The 12,875-nt window shown below is 40.2% G+C and overlaps 1 protein-coding gene across 1 annotated transcript in view; it reads left to right on the top strand.

The window, feature by feature from the left end:
* The first annotated feature begins 277 nt into the window (after nt 1-277).
* The window catches only part of LOC124803101, a 47,161-nt gene continuing 34,563 nt past the window's right edge, over nt 278-12,875 (top strand). Inside the window, exon 1 of the mRNA XM_047264259.1 lies at nt 278-953. Within this exon, the coding sequence (XP_047120215.1) occupies nt 842-953 (112 nt within the window). The 5' untranslated portion in view covers nt 278-841. The remainder of the gene's footprint in view (nt 954-12,875) is intronic.

The raw sequence follows: 12,875 nt of genomic DNA, 5'->3' as shown, positions 1-12,875 counted from the left end.
TAAATGGCCATCACTATACAATGGCCAAGAGCAGAATTGACTACGCAGTGGCAGAATGTGCTGCTGAGCACAATACACTTGACTTCAGTGACTGCTTCACAGCTCAAGCTACGTGGATAAACCCCCGCCCTACCCCACCCCACCCCTCAATATAAGCTTCTCTGAACTGTGTGGATAATGACTGTCTTACAACACATCTTATGATCCTGCAATCCTCAGGTGCCACATTCCTTCTCCAAGCTGTTGCTGCCTTTCCCTCCTAGCCATCAACCACTCTTCCCTCCATTCTTCCTCTGCCCTGCTAATGTCCTTCCTCTCATCACATACTCCATGCAACACAATCCTTATCCCAATCAAGCTGCAATGCCAGTACAATGTAGTCAGCTGAGACAGTGTAGCTGTATTAGTCAGCTCTGAAGGAGAATAATATCTGATAAATTAGCAATTTTTCAGTCTTGTTTATGTGACTATCAGTCACTCAGCACTTCAATTATATTAGAAGTGTTACCTTTACTCTGTCATTTATCTATATGGGAAATTATATTTACTTCTGGTATTGTGGCCATGAGTTGCACAATTCACCCTAAAATCACTTATTGTCAACCACAAATACTGTTAGGGAGCATATGTGTTATCTTTACTTATGTCTGTAATGGTCTACTGCTTAAATTTCTTGAAGTGATTTGCATCCTAGAAAACTATGAGAAAGTCTAAATTTTGTGCATTTTTTCATTTAACCCTGTAGAACCTCTGCCTCATACATATATATGTGACTTCTGCTTTCATATTACCAGGCAATGTCCCTTGCTATGACCAGATACGGCTGTTCCTGAGCAGATCAATGCCGCTGAAAAGCTTTCACCTGACGACTGGTATTGACAAGGGTCCGCAGCAGCACCGCCACACTGCCCTTGTGTTGCGGCTTTTGCAGAAATGGTACCATTTCTCACTGGGTAAGGTATCTTTCATTTACTGCCCACACCATAGAGATGTTTCTTGTATGTTACTCATCGGACATAACTTTTACCACTAGGCAGCGAGTGTGCCAGTGTTTAACACAGAAGTAGCACCACTGCTGTGGAATCAGGCAAGAGAGTTGCTATAGGTAAACTCAATTTCAGAACATTATTCCAACTGTGTAAATCTGAGAGTACATATCACATGCTTTTAAGTCATAAGAAGAAACATCTCACTTAAAATTATTTTTTGGGTAATGTATACAGTCGGAAATTTTGTAGTTGTCTTTAAGTATTTAAACTGTAGAAAATTGTTAAGGCTTTCATGGCCACTTGTTGACAAACTGCCTGCTGGCTTCTGTCTCGGGTTCTTCAGCCGATGATTGTTTGATGATTTTTCTGATGTTTCACCAGCATGAGTGGCTGGCATTGTCAAAGCTCCCCCCTACTCACGGTGGACTGAAGAGGAGCTTGTGGCTATGAGAAATATAACACATATTATGCACATGTGGAAAAGTTTATGTCGGAATCACTGAATGAATCAGCACCAGGAGCACAGAACATAAGCAGCATTGCAGGTGGAGAAATTGGCAGTGGTAGAGCACATTGCTATGTTGGGAATATGCGGTATATTTCCAATATTGCAATGTCAGAAATATAATGCATACCATGCACATGTGGAAAAGTTTATGTTGGAATGACTGGATGATCAATCAACACCAGAATCACAGAACATAAGCGGCATTGCTGTTTGGGGCAGTTTGGAGAAATTGGCAGTGACAGAGCAAGTGCTATGTGAAGCTGACCTCATAGTAAAATTTTCTGAGATGGAAGTTCTGGCTGTGGAGAAGAGCTATCACACCCACTCATTCTGAGAAGCTATAGAAACACACAAACATGAGAATAGCTTCAACAAGAAAGAAGAAAGCCTCAAGGTGAATGGATCCTGGATTCCTGTGCTGCAGCCAACAACTGCTGCAGGTAGCAAGAGAACAACCACACTGGAAATGACCACAGAAAAGCTCTTGTATGTAGGCGTGCCAGGTACATATAACTTGCAGCTGCAAGCTCCACTTCAGTCCACCACCAGCAATGGAGGGTGAAGCTTTGACAATGCCAGCCACTCATGCTGGTGAAACATCAGAAAAATCATCAAACACATTAAAACTGTGTACATTCTGTTACTGTATCATTAGAGTCTTCTTCGAGTTGACTGGTTGAGAGGACATCAGTATCATGGTAACTCTCTTCATCAATACTTTAAAGTCTATGCTGAGCAAGGTAGAACAGTGGTTGGCACACTGGACTCGCTTTCGGGAAATTGGTGGTTTAAATCCACATCTGGTCATCCAGATTTAGGTTTCCTGTGATTTTCCTAAATTGCTTGAAACAAAGGCTGAGATGTTTCCATTGAAAGGGCATGACTGATTTTCTTCCCATTCCTTCCTTAATTTGGGCTTGTGCTCTGTCTTTGATGATCTCATTGTCAATAAAGTGTTAAACACTAATCCTCCTTCCTTCTTTTAAAGTCCACTCTATTGAGCTCTACCTGTGTTAATATAATTTCATCCAGAGCTTCATTTGATGTTTGAGGTGATATTGAGATTTGAATAAAACAAACACGTTATCGTATGTTTATTTATTCTTAAATATATCACACTGTATTACAACATTTTCAAGTTGCCACTCCACTAAAGCATCACATTGTTAATGCTCCTTATCAATAATTTTAACATAAGCTCATACTTTCACCCATTTCAATAGTTACTTATTTAATCCAATTTTTTGCTAGTTCTTTCAAAATTTTCAAAACAAGATTGTTGATGTCTCTTTCTGATATTTTTTAAATACATTCCATGTCAGTTAGAATGGATTTATGCCATAATGGTAGGTAGACAGTCACAGAAAGAAAGCATATTCAAAAACGTGTCCACAGTGTACACAAATTTTGATATTTTAGTTTTCAACAGTATATAGTAGTTTTTGCTTGGTCATGTGTTTTGTCATTTAGAATTTGTTTTCTTCAACCAAAACAATATATGTTCTTGATATCTGTGATGTTGCCTGTTATCAAGTACAACCTGAGGGATTTGGAATAAACCTGGCGGTGCATTCCCCTTTGATAAAAGCATCACATGGCTCAGTGAATATAGTGTCTAACTCACTGTGACTGGACCCAGGAACGGAGAATTAGTACCTTATTCACAGATGATGCCTAGCCTAACATGGAGAGTGGTTCTTGTCATTTGTTCTTGTGGCACCACACTTTCCAGTTCCCTTCACCACCTGTGCCCATGGGACACATTACCAGGCTGTCATTGTTTTGGAAAGGGTTAGGTATAGTTGCACCAGTGCCCGTGCCTACAGCAGCAGCTTGTAGTCCGTATGTATCCTTCAATGATTTGTACACCTGTTTTGTTGATGCACATAGACTTGGCTTGAGTGTTATAGATCATGATGTCTGACCTTACAGGTGAGCTAGTTCCTGAAACAGTGGAACATCTTGGGTCTTAACTGCCCAGCTCACTCCCAGGTCATAAATGTGAATAATTACACATGAAACACCAAAGGCCGAAAGATAATAGCCCTAATGACTCCAGTGCAAACCATTGCTGGTCTCCACAGGGCACTTGCCTGGCAATGAGATGCAATATCACAAGCCTGAGTCAAAGAACTGTGGCATAGAACAACATGTTAGGGTTTCTTCCCATTCCACTTGTGTATGTGACACTGGAAGAATGACTGCTTAAATGCCTCTGTGTATGCTGTAATTATTCTAAGCTTGTCTTCATGGTTTGTATGTAGGTTTCTCAACATTTCCGTGATGCTGTCCCACGAGTCAAATCCATGAACATTTGTGCTGCCCTTCTTTGAATATGTTAATATCTCCTGTTAGTCCTATTTGTTATGGATCCCACACAGTTGACAACACTCTAAGGTGGGATGTACAAGTGATTTGTTAGCCTCATCCTTTGTAGACAGACTGCATTTTCCCTATGTCCTATCAAAGCACCTAAATGTGCCGGCTGCCTTACCTACAAGTTTTTACACTTGGGTATTCGTACCAGTCAACTGTTTCTAATTGTGAAACAGTGGTATTGTAGTCATTGTAGACTACATTTTTTTATTTTGTTTTGTGAAGTAAATAACTTTGTGTTACTGTATGTTTAAAGCAAGTTTCCAATATTTGCACTAATCAACCAATGGAAAAATCCAGGAAGGAATGTAACAATGCTTTTTACTTCTTTTCTGCTAAGCCCTTCCTCCCCACCTCTCCCCTGCCGTCTGTCTAACGTGCAACACTTCATTGTCTCCTCTCCTACCCTACTATCCTTCACCCTCTCTCCCCCGCCCCAGCTCCTCCTTACCCACACCCAGTTGCACTTGCATCATGCACTGGTACTGCTGCTCGCAGTGTGATTTGTTGTGCCTATCTGCAACTCAGCACCTCTGCTATATGGTGAGTAGCAGCTACCCTTTTCACAATATTCCTGGATTTTTCATTGTTTGATTTCATAATATTGTTACAAAATTGCACTACTTTGATATCTGATCGACCTGATTGAATATTTGCACAGCTTTTTTCAGACAGTCCAACATAGGTAACTGACCATCTGCAATAAGTCTGAACTGTGTCAGGTCATTAATTTACAACATGAACAGAACAATTTCTGATGCATGACTCTTGGTACTTGTACTTCTCTCAGAGAGACTACATCCAAGATAACTTTCTGAATCCTTCGTACCAAGAAATTTTCAGTCCAGTCACAAAATTTTGTTTGATATACCTTATGTCTGTACTTACATTAACAAACATTGGTGTGGAACTGAGTCAAATGCTGTTTGAATGTCAAAAAATACTGCAAATGCCTGATTGTCTTTCACCATGTCATGCAAGAAAAGTGTAAGTTGTCTTCACATTAGCAATGTTTTCAGCATCTGTGCTGGTTGAAATGGAGCAGGTCATTCTGTTCAACATGCAGGTCAGTCTGTTTAAGATACCTCATTATGTTTGAGCTCAGAATATGTTCCAAATTCTATACCAGACAAATGTCAAGGATATTACATAGTTTTATGGATCACTACTGTTACACTTCTTGTAGCTGGATGTGATCATTGCTTTCTTCCAACTAAAGAGCAAAACTTTTGTTCAGTGGATCTAGGTATACTATGATTAAAATTGGAGCTAATTCAGCTGCAGATTGTGTACGTATTTGATTATGGCCTGGAACCGTGTAAATTTTTTTTTTAAGTTTGGCTGAGTCTCAGTGCCACTGCCTTCAATATGTGGATCACTCATCTTTGCAGTGGTCTGAAAATTAAACTAAACCTTTGCAGCTGGATCCTCCATACAAAAGCAACATTTGAGAATGTAGTTCAGTGAGTAACAAGGGTCGATGAGGATATTTGTCTATTCTCATCCTCACTACTGATGGGGTCCCTTCTGTCCTGGAGTTTCAGTGTCCTGCCCTTAATTTTAACCTTGCCCAATCAATCCCTCTTTCCTCCCTGGGGATGGAACTATTAGTTCTGAAAGCTAGGTAGTGCATCATTTTTACTTTTATGTGTCTCTCAGCCTCTTGAATGTAATGACCAGCAGTTCCGTCTCATAATTTATTAGTCAACATAATAATTATTCCACTTTTAAAGGGGTTTAACACTCACAATCCCATGATGGTACCTTCGAAAGGGCGTGGTTGATTTCCCTGCCCATCCTTGAAACATTGTGAGCTTATACTCCATCTCTACTGACCTTGATGTAGACATTAGAACCTCATCTTCTTCCATTTTTTAACATTTGCGTGCCTATGTACCCTCTGCGTGCACATTTTTATCTGAAACTATCAACTTCCACATTTACAAAAAATAATCTCTTCTATCTATCTATCTATCTCTCTCATTGCATGGGTATGTATTTATTCCAGTCTTCTATTAGTCAATCTCCTCCTCCTTCCTCTCTTGGTCCATCTCCTCCTCCCTCTCTCTCTATCCATCCCCCATCTCTGTTCAGTGCCTCCTACCCTCCCTCTCTCTGTCCATTTCCTCCTCCCCACTCTCTCTGTCTGCTCATCTCCTCCCCCCCCCCCCCCCCCCCATCCAATTCCTCCTCCCTCTCTTCTCTGTGCATTACCCCATTATCACTCCCACACCCACCCTAATGGGAGTTATTTCTTTCCAAATAACAACAAATATGTGCACCAAGCTTGGTCGAAATCAATCCAGGGCCTTAGGAAGAAATGTTAAACATATACGTATGTGACATATATCACACACGTTTGTCTGATTCCCTGCTGTTTTACACCATACAACCCCAGAGGAGATTTTAAATTCACGTGTGGTGTGCAGTGTGTGACTTGCTCGTAGGTCCCAAAACACATTGACAAAATTACTGGGTCACTTCAGTGTTCTTTCTTGCATTCTGTTTGACACACTGAACAGCATGAATAAGAGAGAAATTGTACTTCACACATATAAAAGTTTTCCAAGTCAACTCAGTACGGGAAATAAATGTACCATAACGTCATTGAACATATTGCCGTCACCTTTTTTTCATGCACCTGCACCCTTAGTGGTAGTGGGGAATATTACTCCCACAGTATTTTAATGTAAATAATACCAAACAAATATGGTTGAAATTGCTCCAAGTATCTTGAGTTATGCTTCAAGATCAACACCTTTCCATTTCCATTCATATATGATGTAGGTGGTTCTTAACCCCCCATTGCTTGTTTCTCGTAAACCCCAGTTTTTTTTAAGGAATTGAACTCCCTGTATAAAGCAGCTTCAAACTTGTGATTACTTCAAAATGAGGTAAATATTTGATGTTAAGTTTGTAAGTGAGAAACAGTTAGGAAAAGTTTGAACTTATGTTTATATTTTGTTGGAAGCCATTAAATGCTCTCATTATCAAACAATGGCTGAACATAATCTGGGTGATGTGCACTCCATGTTTTTATTGACATGGAGAAAGCCTTTGATAGAGTACTGTGGAATAAATTAATGGACAGTCTGAGGAACAATGGAGTTGACTGGAGGGATGGGTTGATTAAGAATCTATAGCTACAACAGAAAATACAAGTCTAGATTGGGAATGAGATGATGGAGGAAAGCACGATTGAGAGGATAGTGAGACAAGGCTGCTGTCTCTCCCCAGTACTGTTTAACATATATTTGGAACATGTTATTCAGAAATGTGTGAAATGGAAAAGAGGAGTGCAGTTTGGTGGTAGTAGGATAGAATGTATTTGATTTGCAGATGATGTGGTGTTATTGTCAGAGAGTGGGTGAACTATGATTGGAATGTTAAAAGAATTAAATAAGACCTGTGAGGAATTCAGAATGAGAATTAATAAGAAAAAGACAAAATGTTTGGTGATAAATGCAAGAAAAGTAAGAACAATTATACGGTTAGGACAGAAAGATATGGAACAATTTAATGCTTTCAAATATCTGGGAAGCATAATTACAGAAGACATGAGATGCAATAAGGAGATGAAAATGTGTATAGCAATTGCAAGGAGGCATTTAATAAAAATAGGAGGCCTCTATGTGAATGGGGTCATGGATAGGGACCTGAGGAAAAGACTCATGAAGTACTTTATATGAAGCATAGCATAATGTGGAGCTGAGACATGGAAACTGAGGAAAGAGGAAGAAAGAAGAATATAAACAGGACTTCTATGGTCTGTCAAACTTTTTCATAAAGAAGATATCAAGTGATCTTCTGCCCCCTCTAACCACTCTCATTAATCATATATTACAGCAAGGGATTTTCCCCGACTGTTTGAAAATAGCAGTAACTATTCCCATATTTAAGGAAGGAGATAAATCAAATCCAAGTAACTATCGCCCTATCTCATTAATCCCAATAATATCTTAAATAATCGAAGACTGTGTTCACCAACAAATGAATCACTATTTTGAGAGGAATAATTTGTTAAGTAACTCACAGTATGGATTCAGGTCTAAACTATCCACAGTTAAAGCAGTTGAAAATATTGTTAGTGATATATATGATGGCTTTGAAAATAAATTAATCTCATGTGCTACTCTCCTAGAACTGAGTAAAGCATTTGACACTGTATCTCATAGTACTTTGATCATGAAATTAAGACACTACGGCATGGAAGAGGACACCCTGAAATTATTAGAATCCTACTTAAGCAACAGAGTACAATTTGTTAGTGTAAATGGGCAGCTGTCAAACCCACAAACAATAAAAAGAGGTGTGCCACAGGGCTCCATACTTGGGCCCTTCCTGTTTGTAGTGTATGTTAATGATATGCCACAGTATTTACCCTGTAAAACAGTCCTCTATGCAGACGATACAACTTTTATCAATTCAGGACAGACTCTTGATCTGTACGAGAAAAAAATAATATAATATTTGAAAAATCAGTTCATTGGTTTAGTGCAAACTCCCTATTCATAAATGAAACAAAAACTGAGGAAATATTCTTTAATTTGAAGGTATCAAACAAAGAAAATAAGTCCGTTAAACTGCTAGGAATGATGATTGACCAGAAACTTAGCTGGGATAAACACATCACATACGTCTGTTCTAAACTTGCACGTGCTATGTTCCTACTTTATAAGCTTAGGAGTAATGTCAGCCAAAACTTACTGCTGCATTCATATTTTGCTTATATCCACCCCCATCTTTCTTATGGTATTCTGCTTTGGGGAAATTCTCCCAGTTCAATATCAATTTTCAGATGGCAAAAAAAGGCTCTTCGATGTGTAGTGGGTTTATCTCCCAGGGATACATGCAGGGAACATTTCAAAAAACTTAACATCATGACAGTTCCTTGTTTGTACATCTATTATTGCTTACTACACGTAAAAGAAAACATAGCTCAATATCCCCTTAGGTCATCTGTCCACACCCACAATACAAGACGAAACCACACAATTGATCTGCCATACTCTAGGCTGTGAAACAAATACTAACAAAGAGATAGAGGGGCTGGCCAGTACTTACCTCAGCTCAGTACATCCTTGCTACCCTCCCTGTTTACCTTTCCCTGTTGCTTCATAACCTGGGTTGTGAGTAACTGAATCCACTTTCCCTTCTTCCCTTTTTTCCCCTCTCTCCTCCCTGATGAAGGAACAAAGTTCCGAAAGCTAGGAATGTAAATTTTCAGTTCTGTTTTATGTGTATCTATCGGCTGTACTGAGCTGAGGTAAGTACTGGCCAGCCCCTCTATCTCTTTGTTAGTATTTGTTTCACATCTTATATGAGATTTCCATTAATCATTTAGATACTCTAGGCTGTCTAAGGTACATAATAGTTATAAATATGTAGGCCTCGAACTGTTTAATATGCTCCCTAAAACTGTACAAACAGTATCTAAAAGTAAATTTAAGACAACATTGGGTCAATGGCTCAAAGGTAAAGCATTTTACTCAGTTGATGAATTTAAAGATTGTAAAATGGAAGATTTGCTGTTTTAACATAGAGAAAGGTACCTCTGCCTGTGGTAGGACCTAAATTTGTATCAATAGCTTAGGATAATGACATAGTGTTATCAACATGTATATGATAATGACACAGTGTCATCAACATGAATACTCCCTGCTTAATTTAAATCTGTATAATGCTTTCCTTTTTATTGTAAAATTAATAATATATAAAATTCCAAATGTGTGCTATTGTACTACACTAAATTTCACATGATTTATATATACATTGTTATGAGAATATAACCATCTCTATACTGTAATTGAACTTATTGACGAAGCCCATTGTATAAGAAAATACTGAACGGCTAATAAAGATTCTTATTCTTATTCTTATTCTGAGATGAGATGTGAATTTGGAGGAGGATGGATGGGATAAAATGGGTAGCCAAAGTGAGAAATGAGGAGGTAGAGAGAAATTTTAAAGGTAATTAGGAAAAGGAAACGCAACAAGTTTGGACACTGGATGGAATAGATTCTTCACTAATAGATGCTATGGAAGGAATGGTAAATGAAAGAAAAAGAAGAAGAAGAAGAAGAAGAAGAAAACACAGAAGATACCAGATGATGGATATGATAAGGATAGAAATCAATTATGAGAAAATGAAGAGGGGTAGCAAACAACGGGACTGCATGGAGAGCTACATGTAAAGACCTGCCCTAGGGGAGAACACTAGTGATGATGACGATGATGATGAGGATGATGATTAAGAAGACTTAGTTTTTCACAGTTTTCAGTGTTTACATCACCATATCTCCTGTACTACATGTTGTACAGTGTTGTAATTTGTCAGATACATTCAGTGTTATATGTGGATACTGCATGCAAACTGTCTCGGGAATGGAATTAATAGAGAATACGTAATAAATTAAAGTTTAATGCGGGATGTGGTAGTTTTTCATGCATCTCAATCTTTATGACATCATATCTCCTGAACTAGTACATTCAGTGGTATATATGCGTACAGTCTGAAAAATGTTTTGTAAATGGCGTTAATAGTAAAGAAGTAATAAACTAAAATGTCATAACTGTCACAGTTTTACTGCTTGAACAGAGAAAATATAGTGTCTTCCTAACCGCCATCTGCTTCACGTCTGCTGTGCAGCGAGCTACCTTAATTTAAGTATTAACTATATTAGTCTTACTTGTCACTTCTTCTTCCGTGTGTTTTTGCTTTTAGGAAGCTTTAATTGTCGAGTGCTATTAATAGTGTTCCATAGATTTCGTGTTTGTTTTGAATACAGTCAGAGAGAGTCCCTTTAGTCAGCCATAGTGCCAGTAGTGTCAGTGTCTTCCTAACCACCGTCTGCTTCACGTCTGCTGTGCAGCGAGCTACCTTAATTTAAGTATTAACTATATTTGTCTTACTTGTCACTTCTTCTTCCGTGTGTTTTTGCTTTTAGGAAGCTATAATTGTCGAGTGCTATTAATAGTGTTCCATAGATTTCGTGTTTGTTTTGAATACAGTCAGAGAGAGTCCCTTTAGTCAACCATAGCGCCAGTAGTGTTAGTGTTTGTTTTCAATACAGTCCAGAGACAGGTAGTGCTATTTTCATTGTTTTCTACAAGAAGTGGCTAGCAATCACAGTTTAGTCAATAATCAGCCGCCTTTAGTGAATTAGCAGTCTAGTTAAAAGTTGATTAACTCTCTTCAGTAAATTGATTCCTTAGGATGGATAGGGTGTGTGACTGCTGTGTACGGGCGCAGGAGGAGCTGGCCACTGTTCGCAAACAGTTGAGCATTTTGATGTCCGCGGTCAACCGTATTCAGGCTGCTGCCTCGGAGGGAAGCGGCAGTGGGGAGTCTGGTGTGTCGCATGGTACACCCCAGGTGTTACGTGCTTCACCCACTGTCCCTGCTGTCGAGACATCTTTGCGGGTACTGGGCGCGGTTGGGCCACCCTCTCCCCAAGGGGAGTGGCGGGTTCAGCAGTGTTCGCGGTGCACGAGGCGGAGGGTAAATGTGGAGGCTGGCTGTGTGGCATCGCCCGCTCTGCCTGTGAGTGGACATGTGACTGCTCCTTCAGCAAGGTCCGAGCAGGCACACGGGGGGAGGGGTTTATTAGTTATTGGGAGCTCCAACGTTAGGCGGGTGATGGAGACCCTTAGGGAAATAGCGGAAAGGTCGGGGAAGAAGGCCAGTGTTCACTCTGTCTGCTTGCCGGGTGGCCTCATCCGAGATGTGGAGGAGCCCCTACTGGCGGCAATAGAGAGCACTGGGTGCACCCGAATGCAAATTGTTGCTCATGTCGGCACCAATGATTCCTGCCATCTGGGTTCAGAGGTCATCCTCAGTTCGTACAGGCGGTTGGCAGAATTGGTGAAGGCGGAAAGCCTCGCTCACGGGGTGGAATCAGAGCTAACTATTTGTAGTATCGTTCCCAGAACCGATCGCGGTCTTCTGGTTTGGAGCCAAGTGGAAGGCTTAAACCAGAGGCTCAAACGATTCTGCGGAGATCTGGGGTGCAAATTTCTCGACCTCCGCTGTCGGGTGGGGAAATGTAGGGTCCCTCTGAATAGGTCAGGCGTGCACTACACGCCGGAAGCGGCTACGAGGGTAGCGGAGTACGTGTGGAGTGCACACGGGGATTTTTTAGGTTAGAGAATTCCCTCCCTAGGCCCGACAAGACGCCTCCTGAGATGCGGCAAGCTGGGAGTAGGCAAAATGCAACAGGGAATAACAATATTAATGTGCTAATAGTAAACTGCAGGAGCGTCTATAGAAAGGTCCCAGAACTGCTCTCATTAATAAACGGTCACAACGCCCGTATAGTACTAGGGACAGAAAGTTGGCTGAAACCAGATGTAAACAGTAATGAAATCCTAAACTCAGATTGGAATGTATACCGCAGAGACAGGCTGGACAGTGAAGGGGGAGGCGTGTTTCTAGCGATAAGAAGTGCAATAGTATCGAAGGAAATAGACGGAGATCCAAAATGTGAAATGATTTGGGTGAAGGTCACGGTTAAAGCAGGCTCAGACATGGTAATTGGATGTCTCTATAGGCCCCCTGGCTCAGTAGCTGTTGTGGCTGAGCACCTGAAGGATAATTTGGAAAATATTTCGAGTAGATTTCCCCACCATGTTATAGTTCTGGGAGATTTTAATTTGCCAGATATAGACTGGGAGACTCAAACGTTCGTAACGGGTGGCAGGGACAAAGAATCCAGTGAAATTTTTTTAAGTGCTTTATCTGAAAACTACCTTGAGCAGTTAAACAGAGAACCGACTCAAGGCGATAACATATTAGACCTTCTGGTGACAAACAGACCTGAACTATTTGAAACAGTTAACGCAGAACAGGGAATCAGCGATCATAAAGCGGTTACAGCATCAATGATTTCAGCCGTAAATAGAAATATTAAAAAAGGTAGGAAGATTTTTCTGTTTAGCAAAAGTGACAAAAAGCAGATTACAGAGTACCTGACGGCTCAACACAAAAGTTTTGTCTCAAGTAC

The sequence above is a fragment of the Schistocerca piceifrons genome, chromosome 6 (genome assembly GCF_021461385.2).
Source record: "Schistocerca piceifrons isolate TAMUIC-IGC-003096 chromosome 6, iqSchPice1.1, whole genome shotgun sequence".
In the NCBI taxonomy this organism is placed as follows: Eukaryota; Metazoa; Arthropoda; class Insecta; order Orthoptera; family Acrididae; genus Schistocerca; species Schistocerca piceifrons.
This window is presented reverse-complemented; position numbering and strand designations above follow the sequence as displayed.